This window comes from Serpula lacrymans, assembly GCF_000218685.1.
Source record: "Serpula lacrymans var. lacrymans S7.9 unplaced genomic scaffold SERLAscaffold_2, whole genome shotgun sequence".
In the NCBI taxonomy this organism is placed as follows: Eukaryota; Fungi; Basidiomycota; class Agaricomycetes; order Boletales; family Serpulaceae; genus Serpula; species Serpula lacrymans.
Genome location: NW_006763291.1, coordinates 1,254,060 through 1,271,070, shown reverse-complemented (window position 1 = coordinate 1,271,070; position 17,011 = coordinate 1,254,060). Strand labels below are relative to the sequence as shown.

Below are 17,011 nucleotides of genomic sequence, written 5' to 3'. Positions count from 1 at the left end.
GAAAGAGAAGGGAAGCCACGACCCGCGACCGCCTGCGCTCGGCAGGACGCTCACCTCCGACTCTGCCTCCTCGCTCTTGCGCGAGTTTGCGAGTGATGTCGTGAAGCCGTTGGCGAGTTTCGGCTTGACGGGTGAGTTTCCAATTTTTCCTTCCGCCGTGTCTCGTGTCCCTTCGTCGTCTCACTGACGCCCCCCTCTCGCTGCAGGCCCCTCGGTCCCCCCCAAATCACGCACGGCAGCAGGCGTCTTTGGCCCGCTCATCGCCAGCACGGGCAACATCGCCGGTGCAGCTGCGCCCACGTCTGCGGCGCTGGGGCCGAATCTGAAGAGGAGGGGTGGGTGGGGGCTGGTTAGGTATAGCGTGGATGAGCCGTCTGGGGAGGGCGAGAGTCCCGGCGAGGGGGGCGACGTGGGCGGAGGGGAGGGCGGCAGGCGGGGGGGCGAGGGCGGCGGCGCGAGGAGCGCGAGGAAGGAGGGGGTGAGGCGGACGAGGAGCGCGCAGTCGCTTGTGGAGAGGGCGATGGGGAACGGGATGGGGATGGGGGCTGTGTTGGAGGAGGGGGGGGAGCATGAGGTGGTGGCGGTGGCCCCGCCTGCCGGTGATGGTGCCGGTGAAGGGGAAGGGGGGACGCCGGAGTCGTCGCTTGCTTCTGCATCTGCATCCGGATCTGGGTCTACATCTGTAGGGGTGGGCGGGAGCCCGAGTGCGATGGCTGCGGTGGGAACCGGCGCTGGGACGGAAGGCGTGAAGACGGGGGCTGGGACGGGAAGGAAGAGGTGGAGTGGGGTGTTGCGCGACTTGGAACATGCGTCGTCGCATGGGCTCGGATTGGATGGGCATGGGCTTGGACTCGGACACGGACACGTCAAGGGCTTTTCCTTGCCTGGGACGCCGTTGGGGGGTATGACGGGGGTGGGAGTGGGGATTGGGTTTGGTGGCGGTGAGTGCTTTTTGCGTTTGGATGGATGTGTTGCATCGGTTTTGGGGAGGCGTTTGGATTGATGTGTTGCATCGGTTTTGTAGGCAGCCGTGGCAATACGCCCCTCATGAGCCGCACCGGAAGCCATAGCGGCACCCCCAGCGGCACTCCCGGCTCTCTCTCCGTCGACCGCGAGCGGGACGAATGGCTGGATGAAAAGTGGGTGGAGAGGGCGGAGAGGGAGGCGAAGGAGGCGAATGAGAGGGCGGAGAAGGAGAGGTTGCATAAGGAGGCGAGGGAGGTGAAGGAGAGGGAGAGGAGGGAGAAGAGGGAGAGAGAGAGGGAGAGGGAGAAGAGGAGGAAGAGGAAGAAGGCGGAGGTTTATGTGCGTTGCTCTCCGCCCTGTGTTTGGCTCCTGCGTGTTGCTGACCATGACAACGACGACGACAGATCACGCGCCACGTCGCCGCCATCCTCCAGCGCCAAGAATTCATCCTGAAGCTGGCGCGCGCGATGATGATGTTTGGCGGGCCAACGCATCGTCTGCAGGCGCAGATCCAGAGCACGGCGCGTGTGCTGGATGTGGAGCTTAGCTGCTTGTATCTGCCCGACGTGATGCTCATCTCGTTTGAGGACAGTGCGACGGGGACGAGTAACGTCAAGTTTATTAGGCAGGGGAGTGCGCTTGATCTAGGAAAGTTGGGGGATGCGCATGGGTTGTATTGGGCTGTGAGTGTCTACGCGTATAGGGGGTGAAATCGACGCCTGATCAGCTAATGCTTCTACGCCGTAGGTCATCCACGACGACATGTCCGTCTCCTCCGCCACCACCGCCCTCGACGCGCTCATGCACAAAAAGCCCCTCTACAACCGCGTCCAACTCGTGCTCATCGGCGGGATGTGCTCCGCCGCGATCTGCAGCGTGTCCTTCAGCGGCAGCTTCATCGACTGCCTCGTCGTCGCCCCGCTCGGTGCGCTCCTGGTGGGCGTGCAGCTGCTGAGCGTGCGGAACGAGCTGTACAGCAATATTTTTGAGATCACGATTGCGACGCTGTTGAGCTTTGTGAGCGCGGGGTTGGGCCAGTACGTATCATTTTTGTTATTCGGCGGTGGCATCGAGTTCGGTGGTGTTGATTTTACCGGTGGGTGCTTTTTCCCCCTTCTCCCTCCCCTCCCCTCCCCGCTTACGCCCTCCCTTTGCCAGGGCTTCATCGTCCTCTGCGGCTCGCTCGAAATCTCCTCTCGCTCGCTCGTCGCAGGCGCCGTGCGCCTCTGCTTCGCGCTCATGTACTCCCTCTTCCTCGGCTTTGGGCTGGCGATGGGGGCGGAGATGTATCAGAAGATGGTGGGGAAAACGGTGGTGGGGGCGACGGATTACAGTTGTGTGGAGAGTCATGATCCGCTGGGGCCGTGGTGGCAGAGGACGGCGGGGTTGTATTGGGGTGAGTGGCGTTTTTTCGGGGGGTTGAGGAAGGGGTGGGGGATGGGTGCTGATGGTGATTGCGTTTTTGTGCACGGTAGCGTTCTTGACGGTCCCGATGTATTCGTTCTTTTTGAGCTTGAGGAATCAGGCGCCTATTTTCCGGAAGGAATTCGTGAGTGTTTTTTTTGGATTTTGGATTTTCGATCTGAGGAGGACGTTCTTTTTCTTTTTTGAATGTTTGAATTTTTGATTATTTGAAATCCCTGATTTTGACGTGGGTATCATCGATGCACAGGTGCTGTTGATAGCGGTGTCGTGTATCGGCTGGGTGACGAATCATTTTGCGAGCACCAAGTTTCCGAGTCAGAGTGATATCAGTGCGGCTGTTGGGTGCGTCTTTCCTCCCTTCCTCCCTTCCCCTCCTCCCTTTCCCTCCTTGCCGTTTTGCCTTTTTTGTGTTTTCGAAAAGTGGGAGATGCTGATGAGATGCGCATTGGCGGTGTATGATGTCAATAGGGCGTTCGCGGTGGGGTTTGTGTCGAATCTGTATGGACGGTTCTTCAATGGGAACGCGTTTGTCGTTATGGTACGTCCCTCTCCTTCTGCTCGATAGGCACCCCCACCCACCCCTCCCACTCAGATCACCGGCATCCTCTTCCAAGTGCCCTCGGGCCTCGGCAACGGCGGTCTCCTCAACTTTGTCTCCGACACGACGAGCGGCACGTCCTCGTCCTACCTCGGCGGCTTCCAGGTCGCCCTCCAGCTGATCTCAGTCTCGATCGGGTTGACGGTCGGCCTGGGGATTTCGCTTGTGGTGGTGCATCCGGTGCAGAGTCGGAGGAGGGCGGGGGGGGTGTTTAGTTTGTAGGTTGTTCAGTAGGGGGGGGGAAGTGGAGGGACGATGGGTTCGGTGCTGTTGATGGTGATGGTGCTTCACTCGGTCATTGCTGAGATTTTCACGTGTCTCTCGTTTATGCTACTTTCATTTTTTTCATTTTTCGTTCCTTTGAAGTTGGACTCGGGTGTTTTCACTCTTCTAATGCATCTCAATCATCTTTAGACTAGCTATAGTATGGAATTCCCTTTTTTTTTTCTTTTCCTTTCCTTTCCTTTCGTCATCAACATCATGGTCATCATCAATAGAAAATCTACATTTCTCATTATTTTTTTTTGGATTTCAAGTCTTTACTTTTCTGTTTTTTTTTTTTGCTTTCGTGTCGTGGTCAGGGTGTTCGCGCAATGATACACTTCCAGCTATCTGCTTCAGGCATATCAACACCTGTTATTAGAATTCAGACGCTCTCCGAGTCGTTACACGAATAACAAACAACACATTGCGTGACCTATCACATACACGTACTATTCTATACACTGCAAACGTAAACGTAGACGTAAAGACGCTGAATGAACATGCTGCGGGTGGTGTTTTGGGCTTGACGCGGATGTGAGGTGGGATACAAGATGAGAGGGCGAGAGACGAACGAGATGAACGAGATGCCAGTGGGATGGGGCTGAAGTCTATCATGATCGGATCGGGGCTGTTTGTCTTGGTAGCTTCGTCGCGTTTTCAACTTTCTGGCGGTTTTGAATTTTCAAATGGAAAGTTACAAGTTTGAAGCTCGAAGATGCCAGTGGCGGCGATGGACATGAGGTGGGGGAGATATGAGTACTGGATTGGCTGACTGCCAGTAAAACTCTAGCACCAGGTCACCGGGAGTGGAGATGTCTCAATTCCTTGTAGTTCGATATATGGTATGTAAATCGTATGTCGAGTCCTCGAGGGGTCCAAGAGGGGGGTGGGCATGGCTTAATGGCTTAATAGCGTGAACTTGGGGACCGGGAGGCTGTGGCTGGAAGATGGACGTATTAGTAACGCTGCGAGCCTATCGTGTCTGGGTGGATCTTGATGTTCTGTTTGGCTAGATGGGTCACCGCGCGTCCCGAGATCGATGGCCGGTCCAGGTTAGACGAGGGGAAATGCATGCGCGAGAGGGAGGATGGCGGGGCAGTTGATATGCATTTGATGAGCAAGAACGGAAGAAAGGCTCAACACGCCCCCATCTACACCCGAGCCCTACAACCCATCGCAGTCCTTTTCCGATGAGTACGCGAGTATCTCCTTCACCTCGTTGACGTCTTCCTGGGAAGGAAGGCCGACGGACTACTCGCCAGCGAGGACATCGCGGGGTTAGAGTCGGATGGCGTGGGGACGGGCTAGCTCGGGCGGGTCAAATCCTATGACCGCTCGCGTTGGTAAAAGCGAACTCGTGCGCCGACGAAGCTGGGCCCCATGCGATATGGGGAATTGGGCAGGTGCCTTGCATGAGGTCGAAGCGCGAGCGAATCTGACGGTTAGCCTCGGCGCGTTTGGAAGGGCCGGTTGATCCAGTCGTCGTCTTCAAGCTCTGCCACAAAGACTGGCTTCCGTGTCCGGGTCGAGGACGATGAAGACGATACGATCGACAGCCCCTTGCGATGCATGGGATAAGGTCCAACCATGAAAACGGACGTCTTCGCCGTTGGTGGCGACTAATTTGAGAAGAAGAAGATCGAGAGCGGGATGATAGCGCGCTTCGGGGACCGTCTCTGGGAATCAAACGAGATGTTGCAACAGATGTCAAACGCGTTGCGGATATGTCGGGGTCAAGACTGGGCGGTTTCGAAGGGGCATGACTATGCTACCTGTCAGTATCTGAGTATCATGGAACCAGTGCTTTGATGACTGTATGGCACCGCAAACTTCAAGTTTGTCCTTGTTAGGATCCAAGGCTATTGACTTCGATATCGCTTGCTTTTTATAGGGACCAGTGCAAACGAGTCTGTACACTGCAAACCAACAAAGTGACTCAAAAGTGACTCATTCCACCATCTTGACTCATCTTTCAAAGGGCCTGAGCCCATATTTAACCCGGACTTTCCGATCATATGATATACCATTTCTTTCGTCGTTCAAGAGAACCATCTCCAACATGACCCCTCCATGTAGCCCAGAAGACTCGCAGCTCATCGCCGACCTCTACATGCTATCCTCGAAATCGCCCAAACTTGTGCGGTCGTCAGAGTATGCCGCGCCTTCCGATCCAGAAGTTACCGTTCGAAGCTGGAAGATGAATGAATTCAAGTATTATGACATTCCTTCTCCTTTCCCGACATTGGCGAGAGGACTGTTTTCTCTGAAACTTTCCGACAAGAACGATGGTGTGGATGGTACTGGAAAGGCCAAACATCGAATCGTTGTCAGAGGATACGATAAATTCTTCAATATTGGAGAAGTGCCTTGGACAAATGTATGTACATTATTATGTCGTTTCACCGAGTCATTCTGATCGAATTGATGGATGACCCTTCCTCCCCTATAAACTTAGTGGAAATCCTTGGAAGCTTACACCGGCTCTCCATATACACTGACACTCAAATCTAACGGATGCATTATCTTCATCGCTGCGCTTACTCCTTCGAAACTGCTTGTGACTTCGAAACACTCGCTTGGTCCCGTAAAAGGTGTTACCGAGTCGCACTCCGAAGCAGGTCACCGATGGTTGCGACGTCATCTGGCTGACAAGGGAAAGACAGAAGAGCAGTTCGCTTCCACTTTATGGGAGAAGAATTGGACTGCTATAGCTGAGGTATGTAGTGTGAACACTTTGTTGCTGGCCCATGCATACTCAAGCTATCTCAATTCTCCGCAGCTCTGTGACGATAGTTTCGAGGAACACGTACTTCCGTACTCATCTGACAAATCAGGCCTTCATCTTCATGGCTTCAACGAAACTACAAAAGCATTCCGCACATTGCCAACTACCGCAGTGGACGCATTTGCAGACGAGTGGGGCTTCATTAAAACTGCGTCTATAGAACTCCAGACAATTCCAGAGGTCAAAGCTTTCACGGACAAGATTGGCGAAACAGGGAAGTGGAATGATGAAGCCCTCGAAGGATTTGTCGTTCGGACTCACATTTCCGTGCCCACTCATGCCAGCGATCGAAACACTACATGTCCTCCACCCTATCCTGCTGGCTCTTCCTTTTTCTTCAAAGTCAAATTCGATGAACCCTATATGATGTATAGAGATTGGCGCGAAATCACGAAGATTCTTTTAAACACAAAAGGTTCTTTGCAAGATGCAAAGCTTCCAAGGTCAAAATTGAAAAGGCCCGAGACCAAGGTGTATATCAAGTGGGTCAAAGAAGAGATATCGAAGAACCGGGGTGCTTTCTCTGAATATACGAAGGGCAAGGGTATCATTAGCACCAGGGAGAAGTTTCTCAGATGGCTGGAAGACGACGGAGGCAAAACTGATCTGAGTGAGATCAAGGAATCCGCTGCGAGCGATAAGGCGTTTGGAAAAACGATCATCGTTCCGATAGCTATTCCTGGGTGTGGTAAGTAATCCACTCTCTCTCGATGTCAGTGATCATTACTCATTCTCTTCGCGCAGGTAAAACAACTGTCGCCGTTGCTCTCGCTCATCTGTTTAAGTTTGGTCACACGCAAAGTGACGACGTCCAAGCTAAAAAACCTGCGCCTATTTTTATCAAGAATGTTGTTGAACTACTGAAATTACATGATGTGGTTATAGCTGATAAGTAAGCGTGTTACCCATTTCGCTGAGACCCTTGATAATCTGATTAATCTGATACCAATTTTTGTACAGAAATAACCATCTTGTGCAACATCGTGAACAGCTTCGTGAAGCTGTCTCCCATATGGATCCGCCCGTAAGGCTACTGGCCCTTAATTGGGCACTCGACGAGCCCCCGGCCACTATCCAGCGGATTTGTGGAGACCGTGTATTTTCGCGGGGCGACAATCACCAATCACTGCGCGCTGACAAGATCACGAAATCACACGAAGACGCCATTTGGCAATTCCTCAAAGGCTATGAAGAGCTATCAGACAACGAGATGGACGTCACCATTGAAATGAACGTGGAGGAAACTCCAGAGCAAGCGATAAGGAGAGCAGTCGATGGCTGCGTAGATATTTTAGGGCTTGAGCGACCGAGCGAAGAGAAGATTAGTGAAGCGGCACAACTAGCTATGGGATACGTCCCAAGGTCTAAAAAGCCAGATGATAAGAAAAAGAAGAAGAAGAGCGACGACGACGATGCCACTCCACGCTATTTCGGATTGCTGGCTGAGGTTGATCTGGTCCAGTCCATCGGAGAGAAGCTGCGAGAAGCCGACGATGTGCCAGAGAGTGGGAAGGCGCTCTGGGAACAATTGGTCAGCGATAAAAGAGTGGCAGGGAGGCCACATGTCACGATTGTGCACCGAAACACACTTCCGGCTGAGTACGAGCTTTGGGAACGATGCAGTGCTTTACACCGGACCCCAGCACCTCCTCTCTTCAAGTTTAATTTGGGACATCTCGTCTGGAACGAACGTGTGATGGCAATCACGGTGGATGATCTGGAGGTTGATACGGATGCTCTGGGCCACACTGACGATGGACAGGAGGGACATGAGTTTGTGTCCAAGTTACCTGAAGAGGTGAGAGGAAGGATGCACATTACGGTGGGCACGCGTGATGCCAATGTGCTACCTATTGAGGGTAAGTCAATCGTAGAGGCGTGGCGGAAGAACAGAGGAGATGGCGTGGAATCTATGGAATTAGAGGGAATACATGCAAAAGGGCGCATCAAGGGCTTACAATATTAACAACAAAACCACATAATTTACGCATTCAACTTATACCTGTAGCAACTAGGTTACCTGCAAAATTTCCCAGTTCAATCATCGCAAGGATCGTCTATCTCACCACTCTTGTTCAGTCACTAGCCCCAATAACATTATCTGTCGTAGTTTTATACTGTTCCAACCCAGTGTATTACACAGAGTACAAGTTGACAATAATAAGAAAATTCCATTAGTTTAAACTGGTATCTGATATCCCCGAATCATCGACTGAGCCGAAAAACACTCTTACAAACACTCAACATAATTATAGACCAGCATCTCTTTCCACGTCACTCGACTCCCTTCCTGATGGATGATGACGATGATATCGGATGTATCGCCCCAATGATCTATTCGCCGTAGATGCGGGCATAACGCCTTGAGGTCAGCAGCTCTATCGTCGTTATTGTAAGGTTCGACATCTTTCAGAAATGATACTCCATGAAACACTTCCAGCCTTGGGAATAATGGGAGAAGTTCCGCCCACTCGCCCTGCTCGAAATATATATGAAAAAAGGAGATTGGCATACTAAATAAAAACACGTACCATGTGAATAGACGAATACGTGGCTGTGGTATAATCGTGTTGATAGTCGACGGACGGTACGCGCAACCACATCAAGTTTGGAAACATGTTAGCAACACTGCGTAGAGAGTCGAGCGACTCGAAAAAATGGAGCTCCAGCTTGTGTAGAACGTTTCTGTCGATGGTTTTCAATGCTATCAAGTATCTAGTATTTAGCGGGACTTTGCCTAGGCTCTGGATAGGCCGAGGAGGTGTTGTGGGGTGCCGAATGACCTCTAAAATCCCGTTACCGTCATCTGCCGTGGATAATTGACGCAGTAAAGGCAGACTGCCAGATCTCAGGTTTATGGGGTGAAGATATTGCCATTCAACGTCCTCAAGTGTCGGATGACACTCTAGAAAATTGGCAAATGCCCTTCCATGATCCCTTGGATCCGCAAAAATCTTGAGGGATAATTTGCGTAGACGAGGCCAGTGTATTCCTGAGAATACTGGGTTGATGTTACAAAGCCTATAATCGAGGCGAATGCAGAGAACCTAGAGAATCATCAATATAGAGATCTTGGATAGACTGGTAGGGTTGGGCACTTGCCTCTAGCATGGGCGATGAAACGAGCATACGTCTAAAATTGGAGCCACATAATGTATCGTACAGGTAAGGTCCATTTATCAAGGACAGCGATGTGAGGTTGGATAAACCCCAAAGCTGGATACATAGATAGCTGTATGAGCATGGACAAAGTGTTACGATAATGGTCCGCTCACTTACCGGATTTGCGGAACGGTGAAAGTTGTCATAGTGATAGAAGCTGCGATGAAATGAAGGATCGGAGAATTCTACGTGTCTCAGTGATTTATTATGCTGAAGAGCACTCCAGATATTCTCCTCAAATGTGCGCTCGTACTCTAGGTGAAATTTGAAGTCCGTGGCCCACGAGAACGTATGTAAGGACTCCATTGAGCGCAGAGCGTTGACAAATGCGTCTGTCACATCTGTGGCGGACGTCAATGAAGCATGAGATGGGTCTACCCAGGTGGTAGGAACGCGATGTGGTCTGCATGCAGACGAGATATGATCACATAGAATATCGAGTACTTGGATATTTCGTCCCAGGTCAGGACGTGCTGCAAGATGTGCCCATATGGGAGACTGGAGAGGAGAGCGAATTATGCGATACTCGCTGTAACGAGGTATGGCGACCTGTTTGTGAGCATGGCATGAGAGAGCGAAAGATATCAAGTCTTGACGACGATCAACGCTGGAAGTAATAAGGTCAATGATTTCGACAGGCAGATGCCACTGTTTCCTGGCTGTTCGCGATAGATATGTTCGCTGTTTTGTGTGTGAAGAAAGCGTAAGCATGTCTGCAGACTAGAGGGTGCACTTTCCGGGGATTTGGCAGCAGAAACGGCTATTTAACGGCTACTTATAGTCGGCATCTAATTACTAAATGAATCAAGAAATGAAATTTCTTTTTTCTGTTTCGCACACCTTCTGTTTGGTTTTGTTACTTTTCGAGGCCAATAGCCTGGTCCCAGGTCTCTACCCTGATTATTAGCTGACATACAGCCCGAACGAAATAGTTCGGCTTTACACGCATTGCAAGCTCGAGGCGACAACTGACACCGAAAAACATCAGTCACCTGCTATATTTGCGCTGCCTTTCAGGCTTCCAGAACTCTCTGCAATCTTCTGGATAATTATAATAGTGAACACGGAAGGAACTATAGGCCGGCCCATCAGCCATCTGACGATTGTATTTTCATGCTTTGCAAAATAAGCTAGGTCCGGTTTTCATATTGGTAGATAGAGAAAGGTACGTATGGATGTTCCTCCTTCTGTGACTGATATTGGCCGCGCCTCGGATGGCACGATGGGTCCCTTCGCACCAGCCACTGGGCAACGTTTATCCCTCATTGTGATGCTGACGAACCTGATTCAAGGTTCCTAATGAAGGAAGCCAGGAGAAAAATGCTGCGGACCTGTTTGCGCGGCTATCATGAATATCAATAACGTCAGACCGGCACTGTGATATTTCCACCGAATTAACGGATAATAATTGCAGGGTATAACGGGAACGGGACCGTAGCTGGACCCGTCTCGTATCGATAGAAAAAGCCTTTCTCGCGATATTATAGAGACACTCTAAGCATACACTTTTTTTTTTCGACACTTCGATCACGATTCTAGCTCGGGATCGAACGCCACTGCACAAGATCTTTGCATCAACAAAGACCCCCAGGACCTTCTGTAGCGCACTAAGGCAGGACAGCATGTGTGCTTTAGAAATTCTACCACATGTACTCACCTACTGCCATCGAACCTTGTGTGTGTTCCCCACGTACTTACCGGCATCTATCATCTTTCTCGGTTACTTGACACATTTTACAGGCACTATGTTTCAACGTCAGACGTGCGCCAGCAGAATACAACTGCAGGACAAACCATACAATCCATACGGTGGAAGGCAACATCACACGGAAAAGTTCAAAGTAGTTTGACAACGGTGCATAGGGTGCATACGGGGACTAAAGTGTAACGTACAGAAAATCACAACGAGGGTATTTGAATCTGACCACGGCACGGCAAACAAAAAAAGTACGGTAAATTGGTAAGCAAAAGCATAACCGGGGGAGCGAATTGACCGCATGAATACCGAACCGACTACTTTCATCATGTCATCATGTTTCATCATGTCTTTACCCGCCTAACGTCCCATTTCACATCTCCGCCATCCCTGTTTAATACAATGACCTTTGTTGCAGGCCCTGCTGTCTCTTCCCAGTGATCAACCCGACGAAGTCTCGAGCACTTGTTTGCCAACACAGTCGCTATTTTCTCATTCTTCCTGACCCTACTTAGCTCTGACGCTGACAACGAAGAGGGAGATGAAGATGACAGTGTGGAGAGCGTCAAGGAAGATACTTCATAAAAGAATTTGACGCCATGAAATGCTGATAGTTCCGCCAAGAGTGCAAGCACTGTCGCCCACTCGACGACATTGGTGGCGACAGCATAGGTGGATGAGGTCTTGCCGCTGCTATGTTCACGTTGCTGTGGATTGCCCTTCTTCCCCACGTCCAACCAGGTCAGTTTCGGTACGCACTCAACCAACTTCCTAATATCCTCTATATCATTCCAACCAGCTAGTTCAAATCGCTTGACGGTCCCTCCGCTTAATTTCAAGCTGGTTAAGAACGGCTGGTCCCCACCCGAACCCGAAAGCTTCACCGATTTGATTGACTCAAGTGGGCGGGGAACATCGCATGGACACTGGAGCACGGCAGTAGCAACGTCTCTGCTGCATCTCAATTCGCGCAAACGCGGCAGAGAATTATGAGGTAGGACCAGCTGGTGAGACCCGTGGGACATAGTGCTATTGTTATTGATTACTATGCCATCTCCAAAATCGAGGTGGAGAACTTCCAGGTTTACATGAGAAGCCAAGAATGTGGCAGCAGCGTCCAAACCGTGAATTGCGGAGCAGAATAAATTGCTGAGCGACAAAGAGCGAAGAGCGGACCAACGAGAGCAGAGGAAGAAATCGTCTGCAACTGGACGCTGATACCCTGATCCACGACGATGCTCGTATCCAATATCGAGCGACTTTATTGTCAAGATTAGCATCAAACCACCACATGTGCAAGATATGCAAGTCACCTCGAGGTTGGGACAATTGGTCAATAAATTAGATATCCGTAAAAGTTGGGGGGTTTTAGTTGACCCATAGACATGTTTAGTCGACCGTAACGCCACCGTCTTCAACTCGGGTAACTGTCCAAAGTTTTGGTTATATAAACAGTTCTGTGTAACTGTAACGTCAACTCACAATTGACTTTTGAGAATTTCTAGGGCGGACTCCATCAATACCATGGCTATAATCGCTGAAAACAAGGTTGTCGTTGATTTCAACTTCTCTGATAGATGGGCATTTCAATAATGTGGGCCAAACATTATCAATAGAAATGGGCGAATGGTTGCATGACCAAGAAAAGGAATGGAGCGCGGTCATCTTGGTCAAAGCAGAAACGAGGAACCTCTCTTGCTTGACGTGCATGCCCAACTCGTCGTCTGTGGACTCTAAATCCGTTTCTGAAACCAAAATGTCTGACGGTACAGATGCAGGTTCTGTAGACCGTTCATCAAGAATCTCTAGTCTCCTAACATTCCGAGCCAGCGACCGGTTCACGATCAAGTGATTCCAAACACTGATAGAACTAACTTTGCAGCGAATGACGCGATAGTCATAGTGCCTAGGGAAAATCACGCCATGAAGACGGTGGCAGGAAAGAGCCAACGATAAAAGGTCGCGCTTCTCGTCAACGTGGAAGACAATGGAGTCGAGGATTTCCGTTGGCTGCCGTGTGAGAGTCCGACGAGAAGGTGAAAGCCCAACGAAGGGTTCCACAATGGTGAGCAGATGAAGAGATAGTTTATGTTCCTCGGGCGTTAGCTTGTATTGGCAGCCACCGATCCTGGATGGCAAAGATCCCAAGAGTTTGCGCAAGACATTGAATGCAAAGAACGGATCTGTTCGATCATATGATGAGATGTTGGTGTCGACAGAATGTAGAGTTTTTCGAGGACGGCCCTTGGGGACAGAAACACTGGTATTCCTGCCCTTTAATGACGACCGTGGCATCACAGTAGCAGTCGCCATCGTCGTTGACAATAGATGTTTGTGTAACGGCATTTCATACCTTTTATATCCAATCAAATCCATCAGTCCTACATGTACACATCTATACAAGTACCGAAATCTGAACTTGCATCCTATTCGTTCACTTTGCTCATGCTCTTTGTTTCGTTCCTTGGACACATTGAATTTGACACGAATTCAAAAATCATCATTATCATCCAAGGGCGCAATGGTAAACCCAAAACTGTAGTCTCACTGCTCATGAGTTATCACTTTGCTCACCCCAAGGTAACAAGATAACAAACTAACAGACGAAACCCATTTTTATGGTAGTGTCATTTTGGGACTCCCCCCTTTTAAGACAGCATTTGTGTAGGCATATATTGCCTTTGTCCTGACGGCGTCAGTTCTTCTGGCATTCTGACATGGGATGTACGTGTGATGGACCAAATACACCACAAGAGTTTCCCCTTGGAAGCACGTCATGAAATTCTGTGTGAGGTCATCTGTAATCTCCTCTGGACCATGTTTAGAACTTTGAATTGTTACAAGAGCCCATTAATTGCCCGTGCAGGAAAGGTTGGCGACCTGGGAGGGGCTTGTCGTGAGGAACAGATATCATGTAGATGCAAACTCCGGCACACCTTATATTCGTTGGTGGGTGTTTTGAGTGGCTGTGACATCTATTGCACCCTCAGTTGTCTAAACATTCCTCGAATGCGAGAGTCCATACACAACATTGGACCCTTACGACCTGTCGGATGGTGAGGCGTTGCTGTGATGGGGTGGATAACCAAATATTTCTTGAAAGTTGGTCTTCAGAAGCGTTGTTGGCTTGGATGGAGATCACCTAGTATATCCAAAATGATAGTCGTATGGGGTGATAAGGCTTCATAATAAACGTGGTCTACTTTGCGAGTGGCAGGCTTTTGAATTAAATTGAGGTACGCACGCACCCCAACGTAATAGACCCACGTGGAGAACACAGTAACGCAACCTTCGACGAGTGCGGATGCATTGCAGTACATAAACTGCGCTTTTTGCATTGGCCAGATCGCTCGTGGCCATAAAGTCGTGAGTCTTTTCAAACTTTACAGTGGACCACTCATTCTCAGTGTCAGAGCTGAAGACAATTTTGAAATGATTCACAAGATCGGCACTGCAGAGGTCTCAAGAGACGATTACAAAGGTTGTAAATGACAAACACAGTGAACTCCTTACCTCGAACCCGCAGAGACAGCTGTAACTCTCTATACGCGAAGTAAGAACATGAAAGAAAGATCGGCAATGAGAACAAACCAACCTCAAGATTACTCCCGTGACAAATGGGCCAAGAGAAAAAGTAGTTCTATTCCGCGTAGGGCACACGGCTTCATTTCTGCTAACTGAAGCATGCGTTTCAGTGAGTTTATCAGGAGGTGCAGACTAGTCTCCTCAATATTTGAAACCAGGGTCCTGTTGAAATCTGTTTTCCCCCATATTGTCCCGAGGGCTGAATTCAATTCTTGAGCAGTCGGAGGGTTTGGCGGGGTAACCTCCTAGTTTTGACATTAGTGCCTGAAAGTTAGGGTGTGGCTAACTTCACTGACAGTGTCCAGTAAGGCATTGGTTTCGTCACATATGGTCTTGAACAAAGCATCTCTAACTCTCTTCGTTGGGGATTTAATGTAGTAATAGACCTTGATCAATAATAAATGGAATTGTCAATCGACTGAAAACGGAATCGAACTCAAGAATAGACAACACACACCAATGTAGCATATGACAGTACATGTTGCGTGGATGACGTCCTCAGTCAACGCGCCATTGATGTACATTGACGTAGACAAAAATCCCATCTATCTGCACCGAGTTTCCCTCCAGCTCAGCAGCGTGTTATCCCTAATGTGGCAAAATAGACCAACGCTTTCCACTTGGAGCGTGGAATAAGACGTTAGCTTGAAATCAGCTGCCAGTGCCACATTGGCTGTTGAAAGGGGTGAGCCATAGTCCGAGTTTCTAGCGTGCTCCACTTCGAGTTTGATGGCATCATCTGAACGGATGTACCTATAAGGATAACCTTCCACACAATTTAAATGTCCACAATGTTCGCAGGGCCTGATACAAACCTTGTCCTTACGGATTTTTATTTTCTCTTGTCAGTGCTTGGGCTGGGATCCAACGCGTATGGCTGCAGTCCTTCGTTCGTTCAACTCATCCGTCGATTCGGTTTTCAAGAGCTCAGCTTCCGAATGTACAATGTCGGAGGTTTCCAAGCATGCGTTAAGGCCCTTCTGCATAGGTTACATATTTCAACAAATCATTTCAAGTTCAATAGTATCACCTGCACAGGGTTAAGTTTGAGCGCACATATTCACTATTAAGAGCAATGTGAGGACCTCTTGCGTAAGGTTACTCGCGGATACGTACTGTGATGCATTCAGTAGACCTTTCCTGTCAGAAAACCAAGGAAAGATAAGTGCTGCTTTGAGTTACTGCTTAGACGACGTTAACTGGGTTCTAACAGTCGATAAACCTTTCCTGCAGATACAAACATCAATTAGCCCTCCCAACTCCATCACAAAAAAAAACTCTTCAAATGACAAAACATCCAATTGCGACGAGCTATAAATTTAAGTGAGAGTTAGCTTATTCGTTTTCTAACAGTGAATGTAACTTACGCAAAGCCGATTGACGAAATTAAAAAAAAAACCGTACATCGATGATCACTGTTCTATGAACATATAGAATACATAGATATTACTCAGTGAATGAGGGGCCGTCCGACACGAAAGGAATCCGAGAAAAACCTTTCACACATTTGATCTAAGAACCAAAAGATATAAGCAGAGTACTCATTGACATAATTTTATAGCACACCAATATGACCACTTGGATACAGAATGTCTTGAAGCATGTCCCATGAGAGATTCCAATTCCAGTAGAAATTGCAAGGAATTAGCAACATCTGCTACCAGTCCATGTATCCAATTATAGAGATGGCTTACGCCTGTAAGACCGCGAATGCAGAAATTCAAGATAACGGATGGTCGTCAGGGTCAAGATGCAAAGGTAAGCATATTTGCTGATATAAAAGACGAGCTTACTGTAACGATATACATAGGCCTAGTAGTGCCAATAGTGTTCACCATAGCCGCCCCCAACAACGCCTGACATGTTTCTTATCATATTCATATTCTTCCATAATCATGAGATTCTGGTCTCTTATAAGCAGACCATGAATCCGGAAGAGGATCGTTCCGAGAGAGATCCCAGGACTAGATAATCAGAATATGAACAAAATGCAGTACAGAAAAAGGACCTTGACCTAATGCAGGTCATGATGAATGGTCAGACAGCTGCCCTTGCTGAGTTATGATGAAATTTGTCAATGGGGAATAGATATATCAGAGTACGCAATTCCTGATTGAGACTAGTGATAAGGAGTTGTCGAAGATGTTCTAAGATTGAAGACATCTATTGCTCGGGTGAAGCCAAACTAGTCAAGTAACTCTGATAAAGAGGAACATTTCTCGCCTGCGCAGCTGATCTCCTAATATCCGTACCTATGTCAAAAATCAGTAGGCGGGCTTCTCTAGGGTTTAAGCTTGACCTAGCGACATCCAATGTTGGATGACAAGGCTCCCGGACAATTGCACATGAGTGACAAGAATTGGCTTTTCAGGGACTTTTGGTGGCAAAGATGTTGATGGCGATACCCGGGCTATAGCCATGCAACTACGAAAGGGGAGAAACGACCGTTATCGCCATCGACCATAACTTAGGATTGCTGGCTATAAGAACTAGTCTGGTGCCACAGTGACTATCTTCAGCAAGACATACG

The 17,011-nt window shown here is 49.0% G+C and overlaps 5 protein-coding genes across 5 annotated transcripts; 3 read left to right on the top strand and 2 right to left on the bottom strand.

The window, feature by feature from the left end:
- Positions 1–3,178: 3,178 nt before the first annotated feature.
- SERLADRAFT_456903 (uncharacterized protein) lies at positions 3,179–3,564 on the top strand (the record flags this gene model as incomplete). The annotated part of the gene is made up of 1 exon (XM_007313497.1): positions 3,179–3,564. One exon carries the CDS (start codon positions 3,245–3,247, stop codon positions 3,401–3,403), a length of 159 nt encoding a protein of 52 aa, XP_007313559.1.
- Positions 3,565–5,312: 1,748 nt separating this feature from the next.
- On the top strand, positions 5,313–8,462 carry SERLADRAFT_412866 (uncharacterized protein; the record flags this gene model as incomplete). Its single annotated transcript, XM_007313496.1, has 5 exons — positions 5,313–5,630; positions 5,709–5,969; positions 6,033–6,726; positions 6,783–6,930; positions 6,999–8,462. 5 exons carry the CDS (start codon positions 5,313–5,315, stop codon positions 8,002–8,004), a joined length of 2,427 nt encoding a protein of 808 aa, XP_007313558.1.
- An 868-nt stretch (positions 8,463–9,330) lies between these two features.
- SERLADRAFT_377985 (uncharacterized protein) lies at positions 9,331–10,005 on the bottom strand (the record flags this gene model as incomplete). Its single annotated transcript, XM_007313495.1, has 1 exon — positions 9,331–10,005. A coding segment is annotated over one exon (517 nt), but the record flags the coding sequence as incomplete, so codon positions are not given.
- Positions 10,006–10,686: 681 nt separating this feature from the next.
- On the top strand, positions 10,687–11,120 carry SERLADRAFT_377982 (uncharacterized protein; the record flags this gene model as incomplete). Its single annotated transcript, XM_007313494.1, has 1 exon — positions 10,687–11,120. A coding segment is annotated over one exon (223 nt), but the record flags the coding sequence as incomplete, so codon positions are not given.
- Positions 11,121–12,029: 909 nt separating this feature from the next.
- Positions 12,030–13,330, bottom strand: SERLADRAFT_456893 (uncharacterized protein; the record flags this gene model as incomplete). The annotated part of the gene is made up of 3 exons (XM_007313493.1): positions 12,030–12,158; positions 12,213–12,323; positions 12,379–13,330. Coding segments are annotated over 3 exons (1,134 nt in total), but the record flags the coding sequence as incomplete, so codon positions are not given.
- Positions 13,331–17,011: the final 3,681 nt, after the last annotated feature.